Source organism: Labrus bergylta, chromosome 23, assembly GCF_963930695.1.
Source record: "Labrus bergylta chromosome 23, fLabBer1.1, whole genome shotgun sequence".
NCBI classification, from domain to species: domain Eukaryota; kingdom Metazoa; phylum Chordata; class Actinopteri; order Labriformes; family Labridae; genus Labrus; species Labrus bergylta.
Window position 1 is genome coordinate 21,663,187 of NC_089217.1, and position 20,646 is coordinate 21,683,832.

Below are 20,646 nucleotides of genomic sequence, written 5' to 3' on the forward strand. Positions count from 1 at the left end.
GTAAACAACCAAGCGGAAACAGAAAACTCTGCTATCTACGAATTGACCCCAAAGACATGAACTATGACTGAAATCAGTCTCTGCAAAGTCGTAAAATTGACCACCTGTTGAAGGACTGCTGAAGAGCTGAATTAAACCACAGCTTTCAATTCTGCATCAGATGAACATTTATGTCTTTCTTCATCTAAATATTTGTAATTGTCACATTGAATGTATTATAATCATATTTTTAAACTCAAAATCTGATCTTCAGAATAGGAATAAGAGTTATATTAGTTTTAATAGGAATTTGACGTGGAGCGCTATTGCCATCTAGTGTTAGAATATCCATGAATACGTAACCTTCATAATTATAAATTTAGACGTGTTATAAAGCATACTCTTTGATATTAGCTATAGAAGGTGTTATTTAAAGACACCAATTTCTTTTCCTACTTTATTAATATGTCTTATTAAGAATGTTGACTGTATAACATGTTTTTGTTCACCTACAGGCTGGGATTAATTGAGGATGTTCCCAGGTAGTGTGATTGCTTGATTCTCTTCGGACTTCAGTCCGAATCACTTCTTTTAAGTTTGTGCCGTAGAGACGAGTCTCTGCCGAACTTTTATTTTCAATGCACATTTTTTGGAAACATCAATTCTTTCTGGCTCAAGCAAGGCTTTTGAACTTTCTTCTCCAAAGTCTTTGCTCTTTAATTTTGAACACCAATTCCTTAGTTTGGATTCATCGAGATGGCTATCCGGTTAATCTGAATTGGAAATCGACTTATCAAAAGATTCTTTAATATTTTTTCTGTTGGATCCTCTTGGAGTTTCTGAGACGACGGCTGAACCGACATACAATCTCCATCCCAGCTGCACACTCCGACCAAGGTGTCAAGGCATCTAATCTGGCCCGTGGACCTCTCTGGGCCTGAAAAGAACCGCTTGCCAGAGACCAGCAGGCGGAGTTCAATTGAACACATCTCACAGTAAGACTGCTGGTTGCTGGTGTTGGAAGATTAAGTCATGAGTCGTGTCTATTCAGAGCCCTCCTTTAAATCCAAATAGAATCCCAAAATTGATTTATCAAATTTTTCCCTTTTTTGATAATTTTCTGATTAAGTCATTCAAACAATACCACGTCTTATCTCATTACTAAATATATAATGTCACCATATGTTATAATTGCATCATCCCGATCATAATAATCATATTCTTTATCTGTTTCATCTATACCTTATTGTTTACCCTTTTTATATTAAATTTTACACATACACATTCAGGACTTTGTCTGTGTGTTTTCTGGTTTAACATTTCCAGAACTTACTTTTTTCAAGATATGAAACTGGCTGATTAATTAATTACTACAGGTAATATTGATTTCCTTACTTTGTAAGATGGTGCTCCGAGGTTAAATAAAGATATAATCTCTTAATAAATGAATTACGCTACAAACATGTGACAACATAAGCACTCAGACATAAAGAACATGAGACCCACATACAGTGGGTACGGAAAGTATTCAGACCCCTTCACATTTTTCACTCTGTTTCATTGCAGCCATTTGCTAAAATCAAAAAAGTTCATTTTATTTCTCATTAATGTACACTCAGCACCCCATCTTGACAGAAAAAAAACAGAAATGTAGAAATTTTTGCAAATTTATTAAAAAAGAAAAACTGAAATATCACATGGTAATAAGTATTCAGACCCTTTGCTCAGTATTGAGTAGAAGCACCCTTTTGAGCTAGTACAGCCATGAGTCTTCTTGGGAATGATGCAACAAGTTTTTCACACCTGGATTTGGAAATCCTCTGCCATTCTTCCTTGCAGATCCTCTCCAGTTCTGTCAGGTTGGATGATGAACGTTGGTTGACAGCCATTTTCAGGTCTCTCCAGAGATGCTCAATTGGGTTTAGGTCAGGGCTCTGGCTGGGCCAGTCAAGAATGGTCACAGAGTTGTTCCGAAGCCACTCCTTTGTTATTTTAGCTGTGTGCTTAGGGTCATTGTCTTGTTGGAAGGTGAACCTTCGGCCCAGTCTGAGGTCCTGAGCACTCTGGAAGAGGTTTTCTTTCAGGATATCTCTGTACTTGGCTGCATTCATCTTTCCTTCAATTGCAACCAGTCGTCCTGTCCCTGCAGCTGAAAAACACCCCCATAGCATGATGCTGCCACCACCATGTTTCACTGTTGGGATTGTATTGGGCAGGTGATGAGCAGTGCCTGGTTTTCTCCACACATACCGCTTAGAATTAAAGCCAAAAAGTTCAATCTTGGTCTCATCAGACCAGAGAATCTTCTCATAGTCTGGGAGTCCTTCATGTGTTTTTTGGCAAACTCTATGCAGGCTTTCATATGTCTTGCACTGAGGAGAGGCTTCCGTCGGGCCACTCTGCCATAAAGCCCCGACTGGTGGAGGGCTGCAGTGATAGTTGACTTTGTGGAACTTTCTCCCATCTCCCTACTGCATCTCTGGAGCTCAGCCACAGTGATCTTTGGGTTCTTCTTTACCTCTCTCACCAAGGCTCTTCTCACACGATTGCTCAGTTTGGCTGGACGGCCAGGTCTAGGAAGAGTTCTGGTCGTCCCAAACTTCTTCCATTTAAGGATTATGGAGGCCACTGTGCTCTTAGGAATCTTGAGTGCTGCAGAAATTATTTTGTAACCTTGGCCAGATCTGTGCCTTGCCACAATTCTGTCTCTGAGCTCCTTGGGCAGTTCCTTCAACCTCATGATTCTCATTTGCTCTGACATGCACTGTGAGCTGTAAGGTCTTATATAGACAGGTGTGTGCCTTTCCTAATCAAGTCCAATCAGTTTAATTAAACACAACTGGACTCCAATGAAGGAGCAGAACCATCTCAAGGAGGATCAGAAGAAATGGACAGCATGTGAGTTAAATATGAGTGTCACAGCAAAGGGTCTGAATACTTATGACCATGTGATGTTTCAGTTTTTCTTTTTTAATAAATTTGCAAAAATTTCTACATTTCTGTTTTTTTTCTGTCAAGATGGGGTGCTGAGTGTACATTAATGAGAAATAAAATGAACTTTTTTGATTTTAGCAAATGGCTGCAATGAAACAAAGAGTGAAAAATGTAAAGGGGTCTGAATACTTTCCGTACCCACTGTACATGAATCACAGATCTTTTTCTTTTTGTTTAGGTTTTAGTCGGATTATTAAGGTCCTCTCATGCTTTTGTATTAAACAGGTCTCATGTGTCCAACATATAAAACACATTTTATAGGCCATAAACAATGAAACTCACTAACTTGATTGATGTCTATTTCTATTAACTGAGTAACTTCTTTATTTATTATTCTTATATGATCTTATCTTTTCTTGTTTTAGTCTATTGTTGTATCCATTGTTGTCAATTCCACTTCTTATTTCCTATTTGTTTGTTCCTTTATGAAGCACTTTGCTCTGTTTGAAAGGTGCTATCTAAGTCAAGTTGAGCAGTATTTGATATTAGTTCTGAACAAAACAGTGGTGATATGACATGCCTGATGAACACAAACACAAGGAGGTCTGTTAGTGCTCCTTCACTTTAGTTATGGAAGATCTTTGATGTTTACATCACCAAAATATTAAAGAAATATAGAAATATGCTTCCGTTATGCCTCTATGTCCTGTAAGGAAAGATACACACACTTCTTTTTTTAAAGATTTATTTTTGGGCAGTTTCTGCCTTTATTTTAGAGACAGGACAGTGGAGTCTGAAATCAGAGAGAGAGAAAGAGTGGAACGACATGCGGGTCACAGGTCGGATTCAAACCCAGGGCGCCCACTTGGAGAACTACAGCCTCCATACATGGGGTACGCGCACTAATCACTGCCCCACTGCGCCACCAGTCCCCCAAGATACACACACTTCTATCTCTTATTGCAGAGACTGTTAAACTGCATCTTTCTAGAGATGGATCAGAGAATTGTAAAGACACAGAACACATAAAAACAAAAGAGAAAACCAGTAATGAGTGTACTGTAGAAGAACAAACCACAGCTGTATTCTAACAGTTTGAATTTTTGATTGAATGCTATGCTAGGTAGCTCTATGATCTAATAGGGTTAGGATTAGCTAAGATGCTAACATCAGCATTCTTCATTCTTCATTCATTCAGTTTTACAGAATATAAAGAATAAAGTCACTTTTGTACAACAGGCAAATGTGGAGTTCAGTGGTCTATCTTCCATTCAGCGGTTATAACCTGGATGAATACATTTGACAGTACTCTCTGAGGACAAACTGCATTCTCTTAGCAACTTGTACATTATCACGATCTTGGTATTTGATGTTGTACTTTTTGAACTAAAAACTAGAGGGAGTATCATGCCTACAGTTCGGGCCGGAGGCGTTTCCCTAATTTTCATTTACAGCAAACTAAGCTGTGCCTGGATCAGTATTTCTCTGCAGCTGTCTTGTGTAAGAGCATCTTTCACTAAGTCAAACTCTGTAAAGACACATAAAGATGCAAACTGAGACTGATGTCAGCCTGGATACCAGCAGTGGTCTCCACACTGCTGCAGGGATTCACCTTTTGGCTCGCTGACTTTTGTTTTTTATGCATGAGGGAGTAATAAGGAAAGTTATATAACATCAGTATACAGGTTACAGGGCGCAGACTGCAGCCCCTCCACACTCCATCTGCAGTGGGACAGATGGGAGGAAGAGGAGGAGAAGGGGAAGTTAAAGAAAAAGGGAAACAGGAAGGAGATGAAAGAGCATGGGAGAAGGAAGAAGAAGACAAAGAGGAGGACAAGTAAGAGTGAGGGGTGTCTGATGGACTAGCAGTAAGAGAGGCCCAGGAACTCCCCACTCTCTATCTCCGGTTTCCTACATTATCAACCGTCCTATCGACTGAAGAAAAGGCAAAAGGTCCAAAATGAAATCAAGAAACTGATGTTAAAAGGGGAGTGAAAATAAAGAGTGAGGGAGAGTAAGAAAAAAAGGAAGGAGAGGACAATAAAGGGAGAAAGAAGAGGAGGGAAGAAAGAAGCTAAGAGGCAATGACAGGAGAATAGAGGAGAGGAGATGGGGAAAAGGGAATAAGGGGTGGTTAAGGAGGAAAGAAGAAAGAAGAGGAAGGAGATGAGGGGGAGGGAAAGGACCGGAATGGAAGAAAGATGTGGAGACGCAAGGAAGAGAAAAAAAGGAGAAGGAAGCAAGAGTGAGATGAAAGTTGGGTGACAAAAGGACTGGAAAAGAGAGCAAGAGAGGAGATGAGGTGAGAGGAAGTAAGGAAGAATAGGTGATAGAGTAAGGAAGGAGAGAAGAACAGAACAGAGCCAATACAAACAAAGTTGAACAGACCCCATCAGCTCAACAAACAGACCCTTTCACCCACCCCCCCTTTAAACCCCAAACTATCATAGTGACAGGTTTCAAATAACTGCTTATGTCTCTGACAGCCCAAACAGAGTGTTTGTCATCAACGGCTGGTTCGACATCCCCAACATGTGACGAGAATGTTTTCACCTGCAGTCAGCAGTCACAGAGAGAGATGATCTGTTCGAGCAGCAGGGCTAAGTTTAGCACACGTCGTGTGTGTGTGTGTGTAGCACTGTGTTGTAGCTGTGGTGCTGCGTTGTCACATGTCGTAAATGACACTGATGAAAACATTTGACTTATGACTTTATGATGGTTTTTAGAGGTGCTGCTGTTGATGTCTGTATAACATGTGACAGTGTTAGTAAATCACCATTTTAAGGATATAGAGAGATTTAAAAGGGCTTTTAAAATATGACAGAAAGTTTTACAAACCATTCCTCAAGTAAAGGAATAAACATGTATACACAGAGAAAAGTTTTATTTTCATTGATTTCATTTATTATGTATTTCTGTTTGTTTGACAAATTATTATCAACTTTAAAGCAACGATTGAACAGTTTGAGAAGGAGCTACAACTACAAGGCTAAAGCATAGGGTTAGCATAGCTTAGCACAAAGGCTTGAAATGGGGGACAGCTAGCCGTACTAAATCTGCTCTAACTCTAATAATATCTTCACATGTTATATGTTGTTTGTTTACTCAAACCAAATGATGCTTCTGGGATGAACTACTGTGAGTGGTGATGGGACTGCAGGAAGTTACTAAACCCTGCTAAGAAATAGAAAAGATAGACCGATAGAATAATGTGTTTTATATTTAGAATAAATACATAATGTATGAATCCACTTATTTATTAAGCATCTGCTTGCATTACATCATGTTAAACACTTCTCCCCCACCTATTTTTATTTGAATCTAATCTTTTTGAGGATATTTAGGTCATTTAAAATTGTCATGGAAAATCTAAATACAAAAGTCATTCTTGTGCATTTTAATGTCATTGTGTTGAGGGACTTTGAACATTTCTTTTGATTGGCCTCTTTGAAATATGTATGTCACTGACATAGGAAATCATTGAGGGTCTTAGTTTGCGGCTGCTGCCTCTCGTTCTGCAGTCTTTAGGTTAAAGGTCATCCATCAGCCCTCCAGCGCTGGCTAAAACAAACTTAAAAAATATGCGCTGAATACACAGTCAAACTCTCTATAAGCCTAAACAGATAGATTATATGAAATGTGTTAACTGTTGGTCAACAGAGATACAATCACTAAATCACATTGTTATCATAGACAACCTCAAACCCTTCATTTATCCATCATCTCATCTTTTTATAACTGTATTGACTCATATCTATAATTATAAAATGTTTCATCTTAAACTGGGTGGTTAATACTTTAAAATATCTCTTTAACATGTTTTTGAGGGCACCATAACAATCCCTACATCTGTTGACGAAAGTCTCCAGGTGGAGTTAATGTTTTGTCAGATATTTTTCAGTGAGGGGAATCATTTCCTGCAATTCCACTCAACGATTGGCTGCATACCAGCCTGAATGAGTCACTGTTACCATATAAACCAAGCCATGGTCATAAAACATTGTGAAACGTGTTCCTGGTGGGAGAACCTGAAAAAACAAGATCCTCCAGGACATGGGCCTCTGCTTTAGCACAGACAGATTCAAGTTAATGGCTAGGAATGAGGATATAGTTTGCAAAAAATGAGGAGTAAAATAGTGCATCATTATTTTTGCAATATAAGTGGAAAATCTCATGAGTACATATACAATATTTTGTAATTGTTTTATAATGCATCTCCTTTTATATTTCATAGAATGTGTTTTTTTTTCATTATGTGTATCTTCAATGTTTTTTAAAGTATGTGCTTAATCGGGCGGCTGTGGTTCAGTTGGTAGCGTCGTCGCCTCTCAACCAGAAGGTTGAGGGATCGATCCCCAGCTGAGCAACATGTCCGATGTGTCCTTAGGCAAGACACTTAACCCTGAATTGCTCCCGCTGCTTCAGTGGTGGTGTATGAATGGAATTAGTTACTTCTGATGATACGATATAGCGATCATTACCATCAGTATGTGAAAGGGTATGCATGGGTGGGTGTAAAAAGCACTTTGAGTAGTCGGAAGACTAGAAAAGCACTATGCCCTCTACCTGTGAGAATAACAACAGGATGTTTTTTAGTTTCAATTCAAACATAGGTGAACAAACACCTGTGTGAGAAGATTTCAGGTCAACCAGCAGCTGTATGTTAAGTGCTCAAATCCAAGTAAGATTTCTTGCAGTGCCATCTTGTGGACTTTGATGGAACTTTGTTGAAATGTAGGAAAATCACAAGTGCAATAAAAAAAACTTAAATTACACATGTATGCAAATAGAAGAACCAGTTCAAAAGTATCCTTGACATCAATCTGTATTCACCTGTGATAATACTAAAGCTTAAATACTTCTGAATACATGGAGTTTAAATATTTTATTCTTTATTCCTTTGACAGACCATTGATGATTTTAGTTCAAATGAAGTTATGGGGTTTTTGAATAATCAATAATGGGTTTTTTTCAACTAGAATTTGGTGTCTGAATTAAATACAGTAGAAGAAGAAGTTGTTTTCAAAGTGAGAATATTTAAGAAAGATGAGTTTGTGATCCCTAGACAAATTCTAGTGGAGCTTATTTAACAGCAAATGAATAGATCTGTTTCAAATATCCTGATGGTATGAAAGTAATAATAATCAGTTATTAAAGGAACTCACCAGCTCCATGGGATTCAAATCATTCATATATTCTTGTAATAAAAGTTCTGCTGTGAAAAGCATGGTCAGTTTTGTTTGTAAATTGTGAAATATTTTTGTTATGTCAGCAGTTGTTTTCTCTTTCTGGCGTTGTTTTCTCTTTCATTGCTAAGATTTACTCTTTGCAATGAAGAGCACCACGAGCAGCAAACTGAGACAGACCGTTTCTGAAACACTGGGAGAACAATCGTTGGAGAACGGCAGCTGGAGAGCATCTTCAAACAGGACCACATTCATTCATTCATTCTGATGAATCCATTAAAGTCACTGTTTGTAATATAGATTTAAGTAATTTCAAAGATATTAGTCACATTCAAAGGACTAGTGGAGTGTTTTTTTTTTGTTTTTTTTTTATCTTGTTGCTTCATGTGTAAGTGTTGTGTTTCAGGTCTACTAGTTGTTCTGGAGATATGCATGTTTCTCTTGATGGAGATACATTTCATTAGGCTGTGTTCATTTCTGATGAAGTTTTATTTGAATTTCTTGTAGTTTTGAATGGAAATCTTGTTCCACTTTGTATTTTAATGATTGTAATTTGCATTTCTTTGAGTCTTAAATGTAATTATTCTAGGCTTCATAAACGCATTTCTTACAGATTTCAAGTTTCAAACACTTATTTGTTGAAATGTCAATGTCTTGTTAATAGTTCTGCATTTATTTATTGTAAAGGACGCATTTATTATTGTAGTTTCATGTGCATTACCTTGAGTTTTATATTTCCTTGTTTAGTTTTGTGTGCATTACTTTCAGACTTCGAATAGTTTTCGATGCGTTTCTTATGAAGGTTAATTCTTGCAGAGTTTGATATTTATTTGAAGTAGAGTTTTGATTGATCCTTGTGGAGTTTGAATGTATTTCTTGTAGAGTTTGTCTTCTTCAGGTGTTTTGGTATATATTTGTATGCTCACTTTAAAAGCTCCACATTGGGATGGACAAATTCAACCAACATGGCCTTTACATGACAAAATATTCCTTAAAAACAAAACAGCACTTCATATTTTATGACTCCCTGCAGTTTGTCCATATGTTCCTCAGCTGGACATAAATATCTAGACATCCTGCAGGATGTTTCCTGACTAATAACTACTGACCTTCTCTGATCAAGAATCATTTGAAACACCATCCAGGGCACTAACATGTATCACACCTTTAGGGGAACACAAAAACAACATAAACAAGACAAGCCTGGACTTACTTACTCAACTCAGTTTATTTACAGAGTATTTGAAGAGCCATGTATGTAAATGTACTGAAATCACCAACAGAATTCTTCTTTTGTTTTACACACGGGAAGCGGATTCATCAGTTGAGCTCTCAATCTTTTGATCTAGACGCTTTAAAAATTCCAGTGAGTGACTGTTTCTTGATTTTCCATAGCTGTCAAAGTCCAACAGTGAAACAATAAATTAACCGGGTTTTAAGCTGTATCCACCTCACAGACTGGAGTCAGAAACGGTTAATAACTCTGGGTGAGGGCAGGACACAGACAAATCTGGCAACACAAACAAAGCCTGCCATAATCCAATGAGAAGCAAGAGCAGAGATCAACCAAAGACGCTGAATAGAAATAGTTTCACTACAAAACACCATAACAGTCCTCCCTCCGATCAGACTGGAGCATGAATATGATGTTGTCACTCCTCTGGTCCATCAATACATTTTAAAAGGAAAGTTTTAGACACCCTAAAAACATGATAGCATGATGAGGATCTTTAGTCAGATCAATCACTTCTCTCCTGCTTCCACAACACCCAATCAGATGAATCCACTTGCATAATCACAGATAAGTATCTTAATGAGCAACAACTTGTGAGAATGACAAAACTGCACAAAAAAAAGGCCTTAACTTTCCCTTTAAAGTCCACTCTACAGCTCAGTTCTCACACACACTGTATCCTAGTATCAGTTGAGTTACGGTTCATGCCTTTAACACTGAAAATCAAATGGAGAACAGGCCACAGAGGGCATGGACAGGGTTAAAAAACAAGATAAAAACTGCTCAGAGGACTCCACCCTTAAAGAAAGCACATTTTCAACATCAAGAATGTGTGTTCTATCACGCAAAAGGTGTTGGGAACCGCTTCTTTAAAGAATGTGGAAGTAATCTGCTCACCCTCCCAGAACTGTCTGTTAGGGAAAAAAAGAACCCCGACTAAAGATGAATGTAATATAACTAAATCCAATGTCCACGACTGAACAGAGGAACATTTTAATCAAACAGGTTCTAAAAGGATCAAAATGTGAGATGAAAAATGGACTGTTAAAGGCTATGCCCTCACCTTAAAGGCTTCAGTCATCTAATCACACACTAACCTGCCTTTTCTATCTTAGACCAATAAGCCATGGGAAACTAAGGAAAAAGAAAAAAAGGTATAAAATGATAACTGCTAGCCATGGACTAAATGCTAATAAAGCATTTCTCTAAACTCAGCTCAGGGGCATCACTGAGATCATCTTACAGTACACATGTTTGAAACTCACTCTGCTGTCAGTGAGACAAAGCGTTTAGCCTGTTTTTATCACTGTCTTATTAGAGTTTCTTAAAAGTATTTTCACTCAACTTAGAGGGTGAAACCCAATGTGGAATAGTCGCTTTCATAACAATTTTTTGCATCATCATTGCTGGGATTTGTTTCACCTCAGTCCCCCATGTACGCTTAAGATGATGCTCATCTACATTAGTCAGTAAGCAACAGCTAAGTTTTCAATGATGTAATGTTTGTATGGAAATCTTACTACCCTCCTCGTCGACTGTAAGAGCTACTCTCCAAAACTCATCGTATTCCCTAAAAAGAGCAAGAGAAACTTCATCATTCCTTACCATAAAGAAAGATGTGAACTCTCGATGGGATGACATAACCAAAGGTGTCATCTCTGCTTGAAGACGTACAGATGGCCACAAAAAAATGCATGTGTTAAAAAGAAGAACAGCTTTAATGCATGAATGTATCATTTGCAACCGTACCAGTGTGTGCCTCATTCAGGGCAACATATTGCATGTTATTTTTAAGACTGGAGTGGGGAGGGTGTCATTCTGAGTCCATGCATTTAAATAGCAACATAGGAAAAAAAAAAGCTAACACACACACACATAACGCTTCTCAGAGAGGAAGATAAGTCACCCAGAGGTTTGCAGCAGTAAATCTTGTCTTTCAAATAGATTTGGACAAATAATCTTTTTTTTTTTTTTGCCTTTGTGTGTGTGTGTGTGTGTGTGTGTGTGTGTGTGTGTGTGTGTGTGTGTGTGTGTGTGTGTCCGTACAATTCAAATGTTGACAGAATAGAAGTACATTTTTGTGGATCACATTCAGTCGCCTCGTCTCTCTTCTTTAATCACTCTTGCCCGCGTAGTTCCTGGTCCATGATCGGGCTGTGGGGGAGAGAAAGGTAAAAATAGTAGTTGATGGTGATGCAAACTCCCACGAAGACTACGGCCTTTTTAATCGACTTTATTTAAATACTCAGTATTTGTTCTAAACAGTCAAAGGTTTAGAGAGCGTTTTATGCAAACAAGCCATTAAGGATTATATTCATTGTCAACAAATCAGATAACTCTTGCCTTAATTCACAGACTTCTACACTAGTACTTCAATTCTCAGAAAATCGATTTCCAAAGCCAGGGGGAAAATTATTCAATTGCTTGTCTCATCACATTTCAAAACCCAAAAGGAAAAGATTCAAGGCAAGGCCACCACAGTTGACCATTTACATAGAAGCCAGAACCAATACACTCCCATTTGTTTTCCTAACTAGAATAATGAACCGAGGGGGCGCTGGTGGGGCAGTGGTTGGTGCGCGCGCCCCATGTATGGAGGGTTCACATCCTATCTGTGGCCTCTTTCCCGCATGTCATTCCCCACTCTCTCTCTCCCTGATTTCCAACTCTATTCACTGTCCTATCTCTCAATGAAAAAGGCACAAAAAGCCCAAAAATAAATCTCAAAAAAAATAAAAAATAAATAATGAACCGAGGGATGGTTACTCATTATTTTGTCAATGAACTTGAACTTCTCTTTTGTTAATCCCTGTGTACTTGTCGCCTATGTTCTGATAATATTCTAGCTTAACTGACTTCAGAGATTGTGTTGGTCATATTTTACTTCTGATTTGCAATAACTTATTTAAAAAAATCACTGACAGATTCATGTATTCTGCTTCCCCAAATCCAAAACTATTGGGCCTACTCTTGAATGCACAGCAACACCGCAGGGATCTTTCAGTGTCAATTAACCAATGTACACAAAAGTATTACAGTATAAATAAAACAAGGCCTGGACTTAATTCACATCAATTTTCTATGCGCAGCAAGCTTCAGACAGTCTGTTGTATAATCCAAGAGGAGGTGCAGGGGATCGTCAGATTTTTATTTGAGAGTTCTGCTTGACCAGCTCATGTGTGTTCCCGACTCGGCCCGTACAACTTTGTACTGTTGCACTAAAAGTAAAAAGGTGCGCGTGGTGGCTGACGCTCCAGTGTGTGTGTGTGTGTATGTGTGCAGCACTGTACTGTATGTTGGTGTGTGTCAGCGATGCTCACAGCAGAGAGAGGAACAGGGACAAGTAGCTGCAGCTACATAAAGACTCATACTCTCTCTATCTCTCCTGCACGCAGCAATTTTAGGAATAAATGAAAAATTAAATAAAAACAGGTCGGAAATATACTTGGGCGGCCCGCCCATGTGTGGGAAACACTGCAGCCCATTCTAATACGTAACAGGGGGGACTGGTGCTCTCGGACTCTGGCGTAGCTCAATGTGCAGAAATAGGTGGTCGTGAGTCTGAGTGGTTTAGCTCTGTGTATATATCATCTGACACTTCATTTCACCAGTGGTTCACTATGGGTATACCAGTTTGTGCAGGTGAAGAGACGGGACTCTGTTTCTGCTTTGGTCATAGACAGGATTCAAGCATCCGCCAAAAGCGGGTGTTTTGTGTGGTGTCATTATGAATCTGCCTCCCAGCCAGGCAGCCATAACTCTATCAGAAGCAGGCTGCGGCTGTCTGACTCAAGGTCAAATGAGCGGCTGTAAATACTGTAAACTCGCTACAATGCAACTGATAAATGCAGCTAGTGGTAGCTCCGCTAAAGCCAATAAACACAATCTATTTCAAACAAATTCTTCACATTCAAAGCCCCCAGTTATTTTTCAGTGGAAAGGCCTTTTATTTTGAAACAACAATACAGGAAATCAGCTTAGGAATTCAGTCGTTATGACAGATGTTTGAAAATACAGACAGGGAAGCAGAAGAGAAACGGCACCTCTCACCACACAGATTCTGTTCACCGCTACAAGTACTGAGAACTTTACACACTGATGTTTAAAAACATCCTTTTGTGGTCTGATGAACTGAACACAGATATTCAGAGATACACATTTCTCTGGGCTCATGCACACACCAGTTGTGTATTACATCGCAGGCTTGTTTGAGGGGCAGCGGGGTCATAGCATGTTGCTATAAAGTGAAACTCAAGACTTTTTAGCAGTCACCTACATGGCTGTGATAACTCTCTTCATTTAGGCTCACATGACTTTAATACAATTAAAACCACTGTCATCTGTGGCGCTCATTTTCATCAGGAGGATAATAAATCGGGCTGTGAGACTACTTTGTTCAGTACACACAACTTCAGGTGCACTTACTAATATTAATTAATCGTTAAAGCCGTTGATATGTGATACATCTAACTATGTTGTTCCACAAACACATCTGATTGTCCGATTTGATTTTAAAATCAAATGTACAAAAATCACTACAGGAGCCACTGCAATGTATTAATTCATATTTAATAAGTTATTTTCCTAAAAATTGATCCACTGGGTTATCCAACCTGCATGGTGCTACTAGAACATTCACAACATGAGGGATAACTACACTTAGTTGCTATGGCTATGATTGAACTGGCAATTTGTTAAAACTCCATTCAAGAGACAAAAGATGAACACTCTAAATACTCCCATCATGCGACATAGACCAATCATTTCTGCCGTCTAACACAGTGCTTTGCATATGTAAACACATTTTTCTACATCTGATCCTGAGTGTGTAAATGAAGGTAGTAAAATAATTCATCCTCACCTGTCTCTATGGCAATGCCTTCATTTTTCTTCCACTGTTCTGCGACATCATTTGCCAGGGGGTCGTCTGGATTGGGAGCACTTAATAATGCCTGAATAGATAGCAACACTGTACGGATCTGCAAGGCTGGAGACCATTTATCTGGAGGGTGGGAAGTTCAGAAAAAGACGCAAAGACAGAGAAAAACTCTTAGACGGTCAAATTTGCAATTAAGGAGACTTTAAAGTGACATGGCATAAGTATCCGTGTGCAATAAAGAGCAAATCTGCAATAATTAGCAAATGGAAAAGATGCTGAGCAGCAACCATCAGCGCTGAGAACCAAGAAAGACCACCCTTGTCCTAATGCAACTTGACAATGGAAAAAACTATCTGTTTTAGGAAATGACAACAATATAGTAAAAGCTAATTGCAAACTTTTAGCCTAGAACAGTTCACCTTAAAAATACTCCTGATGCAGTATTTTTTAATTATTACCCTAATAAGATGGCCGACCCCTCTGTTGTCTGGTCTGCCTTTGCCAATAAACATGACCTTAAGTTGTTTACCTCCAAACTTGAGTCAATGGTTGTAATCAGCTTTCTGAGCCTCACAACCTTGCATTGTGCAAATATAAGCAGCAGCTTTTCAGCCATTTCATGATATAAATAGTTTATTCTCAATCTTTAGACATAATTTGTTTGAGATAGAGAATAAAACTGTCTTTCTATGCCTTACTCTGTTTTCTGTAGTAAAATGTTATTCAGATTATAACGGGTTTCCGATATCTTATCTGTAAGGTGTTAGGTCAACACTATATGATTTCCACTTTTAGAGACATGATAGTAAATGCCCGGGCATTTAGTTTTTGAGATGTGGATTAGTGAATTAGTTAATTAGTGTAACATATTTACATTTATTATTGTCCAACTTTACTACTTCCAGAATATAAAATAAGAATTGCCACATGCTTGTATTATATTGTACTCGTTAGTAATCACTAACTTCGGCTTTCACTGTTTGTAATAGTGCACATTTGTTCTCATATCAAGGTTTGAAACTGCCAGAAAAATAGCTCATGTTATGCAAATATGGTTACACGTAAATGCCACCCAAAAATAACCTCAATGAAGATATCAAGAGATTTGCTAATTAATTGGTACTTACCTTTCAAAATGTCTAAACATATTCTTCCCAGTTTGTCAACATTTGGGTGGTAGATTTTGGTCATGAATCGCACTTTGGGAGCTGCCATGGGATACTCTTCTGGAAGAAATAGTTCAAGTTTAAATGTGCCTCCTTCAAATGGAGAGTCTTGAGGCCCTGCAATGACCACATGGAAGTAACGAGCATTTTCTTCATCAGGTGTAGCTGTGATCCCTGGAACAGGCTCTGCCATCAACCGCTGTGTCTCCTGAGCGTGGTTAGAATGGGGGATACGTATTGACACTGTAAATAACTTTTCAAAGTTTAAAACACTGATGTAGGAAACAATCAACAAATGGTATAGTTTCAAAAATGTCTGAAAAACTACAAGAAATGTCCACCATTAATATTCACCACAAGGTAAAAAGTAGTTTCTTAGAATTGTTTGTCAAACTGCCTAAAATATCCAACATCACAGAACAGAACAGTTTTCCATGACATAATACTAACCAGTAAGGACTCACATGTAGTGATGTTAACAACTGAATGTCAAGCATATTGACTTGAAAAGGTTAAAATAAAAACATCATTTTAAAAGATGCCAATTTTATTGTAGCAATCCACTTACTGATTTTACCTCTATATTCACATTATCAGTGGAATTACTCGAATTAATTGAATAAGTACAGTAGACTTTTGTTGGTTCATTGGAATTGCATAATTTCATTGTAAACTAGAAAACTAATTGTGCTGCATTACGAGAAGCTCGACTACAGTAGAAAGAAAGAAAAAGTGACTAATGATTGTCATATTTCTTAATTTAGTCAAGCAGGTGCAGCGAAACATCTGCAGTCAACAGGAAGAACCCCAGTTTGAGCTTTTTTTGTAAATGCCATTGTTTACTTGGTTAAAACATATGACAGCTTGGTTGTTTTGAGAAAGCCTGCTTAAAGAAAATGCTGCTTGGATGCGGTAGAAAAGGCTGATCGCGCCCACTCCTGGGCCGGGCCCAGAGAAGCTGCGCTAAGGTTGAAGAGGAACACCGCAACGCAACAGGCCTTAAGTGCATACTAACTTATTCAATTCATTTAACACAAGAAAATCGATACTATCATTTATGGACATTTCAATAGTTTTGACTACAGGGGGAAGTCCTCACGCCAGTGCCAGACATGTGTTGTTTCCTATCACTAAAGCTACCGCTGCTAGCCTTGCTAACTTAGCGAACCCATTCATATGGCAACTGGGACAAATTGTCATCATTTGTTAATTCATGCCACATATTGGCAACCCAGTGTAATTTAGACTAATTTAAGTATTTGATAACTCATTTACTCGTAGATAGATATAACATCACAACACAGCAGACGAGCGAAAACGGAAATGGAAAACAAAACACTTGCAATAATGGACAAGCGAGCTAGCTTGATAACTAGCTTGAAAAGAGCTAATTTTGTTAGCAGCGCTAACGTTAGGCTTCACGTTATATGGAAATAATGGTACGTCACTATTTCCGATAAATACTCTTTAAGATAACCACATACGAGCCCATTGTTATATATGTGCAGTGTCCGGTGCAAATTGTACCTTAATAATCCTACGAGGCAAACCGGCCATCTTGTGTTAGCTATTATATTTTTAGCCGTGGACTCGCCTTCTCTTAAGGTTGGATTGACTGAGCTGCCTGGGCGGGGCGGGGGGGGCGGGGACACAAATCTCGCTCTTCCGGTTGTTGCAGATGACGTAAGAAAATATGCTCGTGCTCAAAATGGTCTGTGTCAAAAAAAACAGATTTCACTTGTATCTTAACATCTACATTTTTGTGAGATGCTACATATATATGTTCTCTTTTTTTTACCGCAAGCCTTGACATAAAAGGTTTATTGATCTTTTAATATGTTTGATCGCACTTAAAATACATTCTGTTCAACCTTTTTGTTATGATAAAAAGCATGTATCTATCGTGATAAATAAGAAGTCTCAATACACATTTTAAATAGTTAAGTAATAAGGAACCTTTATTTCACCTATAACTTTGCACATTTGACAATTCATGTCTTTGGGTTTGAGGTTCATAGCATTGATGTTTTTTAAACCTTTAGTTTAAAACTGCTATTATCATAAATTGCTTATGATTCAAATATCCTAAGAATATGACAGTTTTAAAGGGAGATTATTAATAAGATTATTGCCAAGAGAAGTTAAATGACATGAGAAAAACACAAGGCTGTATAAAGAATATTTACTGTTTTGCAAACAGATATTAAAAATAAAAATACTTGCACCAGCCAGGTACAATTTATATGAAAATGCCTTTAAAAATAATGCAGTAAATCTGTGCACAGTTATTGAGCCGTATTATTCTTCTTTGGCAGCAGCAGCAGCACTGACTTAAAAACAACTCATCAGAACCAACTTTATATTTAACAGTTTATTATACATTATTGTGACAAGAACACAAACACAAATCATATGAAGTTTTGTGAATTGAATTATCTGTCCTTGGGGGGATCCTTCTTCCTGCGTCTCATGTGGTACCTGTGAACAGTGGAAGAGCCAAATCAAAATTGACCAATAACATAAAAAGCATAATTGAGAAGTTGTTGTATTTTCTTTCAGCTTTCACACTCAGCCTTACAAGTACTTATGATGCAGGTATACATTTTTATGCTGTATAGAAGAAACAGCACTAAAGCAGATCAATCAAGCTCTCAGTTGTCTCTGTTTGGAATTTTTACCCATTACAACGTATCTTCTACAACAGCTACATTAAATTAAATGTGAACTTGGTTGCAATCCAAATAAGTAGTAGGGGAAATTAATCCAGAACAGTGAATGACTGTAAAAACTGTGAATGCACAACTGTACTGTTCACTGCAAAGACATCAAATACCAGCAAACATATGCAGTCAAATCTCTTTACTATATAAAGCCAACCTTTGAGAGCACTGAGGTGTTAGGGGGCCTGAATCAGTGCTGTGTGTACTTACTGTCCTACAGGATACCAGCGGTGTTTGGTGGTGAAAAACATCTTGCTCAGCTCCTCTATGGTGGGACCCTTCTTATCCTTCAGAATCTCCATGCTGAGACTAGCCATTAAGACCTGGTCGTGGGTCTCAGCCGGGTTGGTCAGGGGGTCTGGCCGCTGTATAGGCTGCAAAGATTAAAAGTCAAGAACAAATCTTTATTCTTTTAAAAACAAACAAAAGAGTAATGTTTATTAAGCTTCTTTAATGATTATGGCAATCCTGCAACAATTCCCTTCAACATTTTAGAGTTTAAAACGCATATATTTCATGACACTGTACATGCTGGATAGCAGTATGAAGAAACATTTCTGGTAACTCCTGTTTGTTTGCAGTTCCATGTTACTTCATCTTGTCACACATTTCCTCTTCAAATAAGGCAGAAGTGATACCTGAAGATTTTTTTAATTTAGAAATTGGAGCCTCTAATTTCTCTCTCTTGTGAAAAAACATTCAAGACCATGACATCATTGGGGATTAGAATTTGTCATCAGATAAGTGACACATGGATATTTATGTGGCCCTAAAGCTTTCTCATACCTGGGTCAGTTCATAGGGAATGTCCACAGGGGGATGGTAGCATACTATGGTTTTTCCGTCTGAAGTCACGCCAAGTTCCACATTACTAAACAAAAAGAAAATGTTTATGTGATATCTTTATAACAAATTGATAATTTTCAAACATTTGACATTTGAATAAATGAATCATCTGCAGTTGGACCAAAGACTGTAGGTGAGAAATCCACAATACCTCAAAATATATACAAGCTTGACAGAACAATGAGCACCAGTGAATTCACACATTTGTCATGGGTTTGTGAACATTCTGGTAATTTCCTTTCAAATAATGATAAAAAAAATTCGTTAATATTCTGATTTTATTTAGATCATAACTATCATACCCTCACATACCAACTTTATGACTACAGCATTTAATCAATTTAAATAATTTTTTAAAAATTCGGTTAGCTTTAATGGCATGAATGTGACAATATTTCAAAAGCATTTAATAACAAAGAATACAATAGAATAATAATGATTAATTATGGTATTATACAACAGTGAAACACACATAACATAAATATAAACATAAAATTAAAATAAATTAAATGTATAAAAGTACAATTGCACAACAAAACCAAATGTACAAGTTGTAACGTTTGTTGCAGCCCATTGATTACAATATACAACTCAACTCAAACCTAAAAGCTCCCATAATGACTGAATAATAATAATAATAATAATGTAGACTTAGTCTGACTTCACAGTTTTTCACATACCAGTTAGGACTTTCAAGTGAAGGACCACGGATACTGGACTTGTGTCGCATTGGCACCAAACATGCTGAAACAGAGAAGCAAACCGGGGAGACTCACTTATGATGCATCACATCTGAAAGTACAAATCCGACCACTAATATTATCTAACACAGGCAAACTAGTGTTGTGACAACATCTAACAAATATGTGTTTGATATTTACAAGTGGGTTCTAAGTGTTTGCAATAAACTTCCCATTATTCATTGGCATTAAACGCTCCGTTTCCATTCTTTAAACAAAGATGTCCCTGTTAATTTGAACTAGAAATAATACTGTTGTTTGTGTAACACTTAATGCTAGCTAAAGCCTGTGTATTCCCAAGGTTAGCCTCTGTCAGCTTTTACCTCCACCGTGATGCGTTCACGGTTTAAATCAAAAACCGACAAATGTACAAACAAAAATGTGATTATAGGATAGCAATGCAAACTTACTTTGTGCAAGTCGTACAGTGTTAGCGTTGGAAAGTCGCGTTACTATACAGTGTAGCTTACAAAGATGACCCGCCGCCATGCTCATTTCAGTTATTGGAGGGTGTGCATCACTATTATATTTCCGTGTTAGCACTAACTACTCAGCTTTCGTTCCACTTTTAAAAGACCAGAGTATCCAAGTCTACCATTATACCCTGGTTCCTAACTACTCATTAATACACATTAACCTTTAGTTTAAGTTGTATTCTAAATTGAAACATATTAAAACACCCTTTCTGAATGCTAGTGTTTGTTTCAGGTTATATAGCATCAGAGTATAATATTGGAAATGGAACATTTTACTATATCAGCTTCCTAATAAAGTACTTACTCACAGAAAGTAAGGAAATTTGTGTTTGGTATATTATCTTTGTTGTAACAATGCTTCTTGGCAATATATCTTATACCATTGGAAAGTCTTTTATATGGTGTCACATTTGTAAGGATTGTGCGATTTTATATTATAAGTATAAAATATTATTTTACTTTGAAGGTGGCAGATCCAAAGGAAAA

At 37.7% G+C, this 20,646-nt stretch overlaps 2 protein-coding genes across 2 annotated transcripts; both read right to left on the reverse strand.

The window, feature by feature from the left end:
* Nucleotides 1–9,308: 9,308 nt before the first annotated feature.
* Nucleotides 9,309–17,019, reverse strand: ube2nb (ubiquitin-conjugating enzyme E2Nb). The gene is made up of 4 exons (XM_020638783.3): nucleotides 16,906–17,019; nucleotides 15,340–15,586; nucleotides 14,195–14,335; nucleotides 9,309–11,487 (listed from the first exon to the last, which is right to left on the reverse strand). Exons 1-4 carry the CDS (start codon nucleotides 16,933–16,935, stop codon nucleotides 11,447–11,449), a joined length of 459 nt encoding a protein of 152 aa, XP_020494439.1. The 5' UTR covers nucleotides 16,936–17,019; the 3' UTR covers nucleotides 9,309–11,446.
* A 715-nt stretch (nucleotides 17,020–17,734) lies between these two features.
* mrpl42 (mitochondrial ribosomal protein L42) lies at nucleotides 17,735–20,241 on the reverse strand. Its single transcript, XM_020638806.3, has 5 exons — nucleotides 20,095–20,241; nucleotides 19,625–19,688; nucleotides 18,885–18,969; nucleotides 18,309–18,472; nucleotides 17,735–17,856 (listed from the first exon to the last, which is right to left on the reverse strand). The coding sequence occupies exons 1-5, from the start codon at nucleotides 20,177–20,179 to the stop codon at nucleotides 17,811–17,813; spliced, it is 444 nt and encodes a 147-aa protein (XP_020494462.2). The 5' UTR covers nucleotides 20,180–20,241; the 3' UTR covers nucleotides 17,735–17,810.
* Between the last annotated feature and the right edge of the window lie 405 nt (nucleotides 20,242–20,646).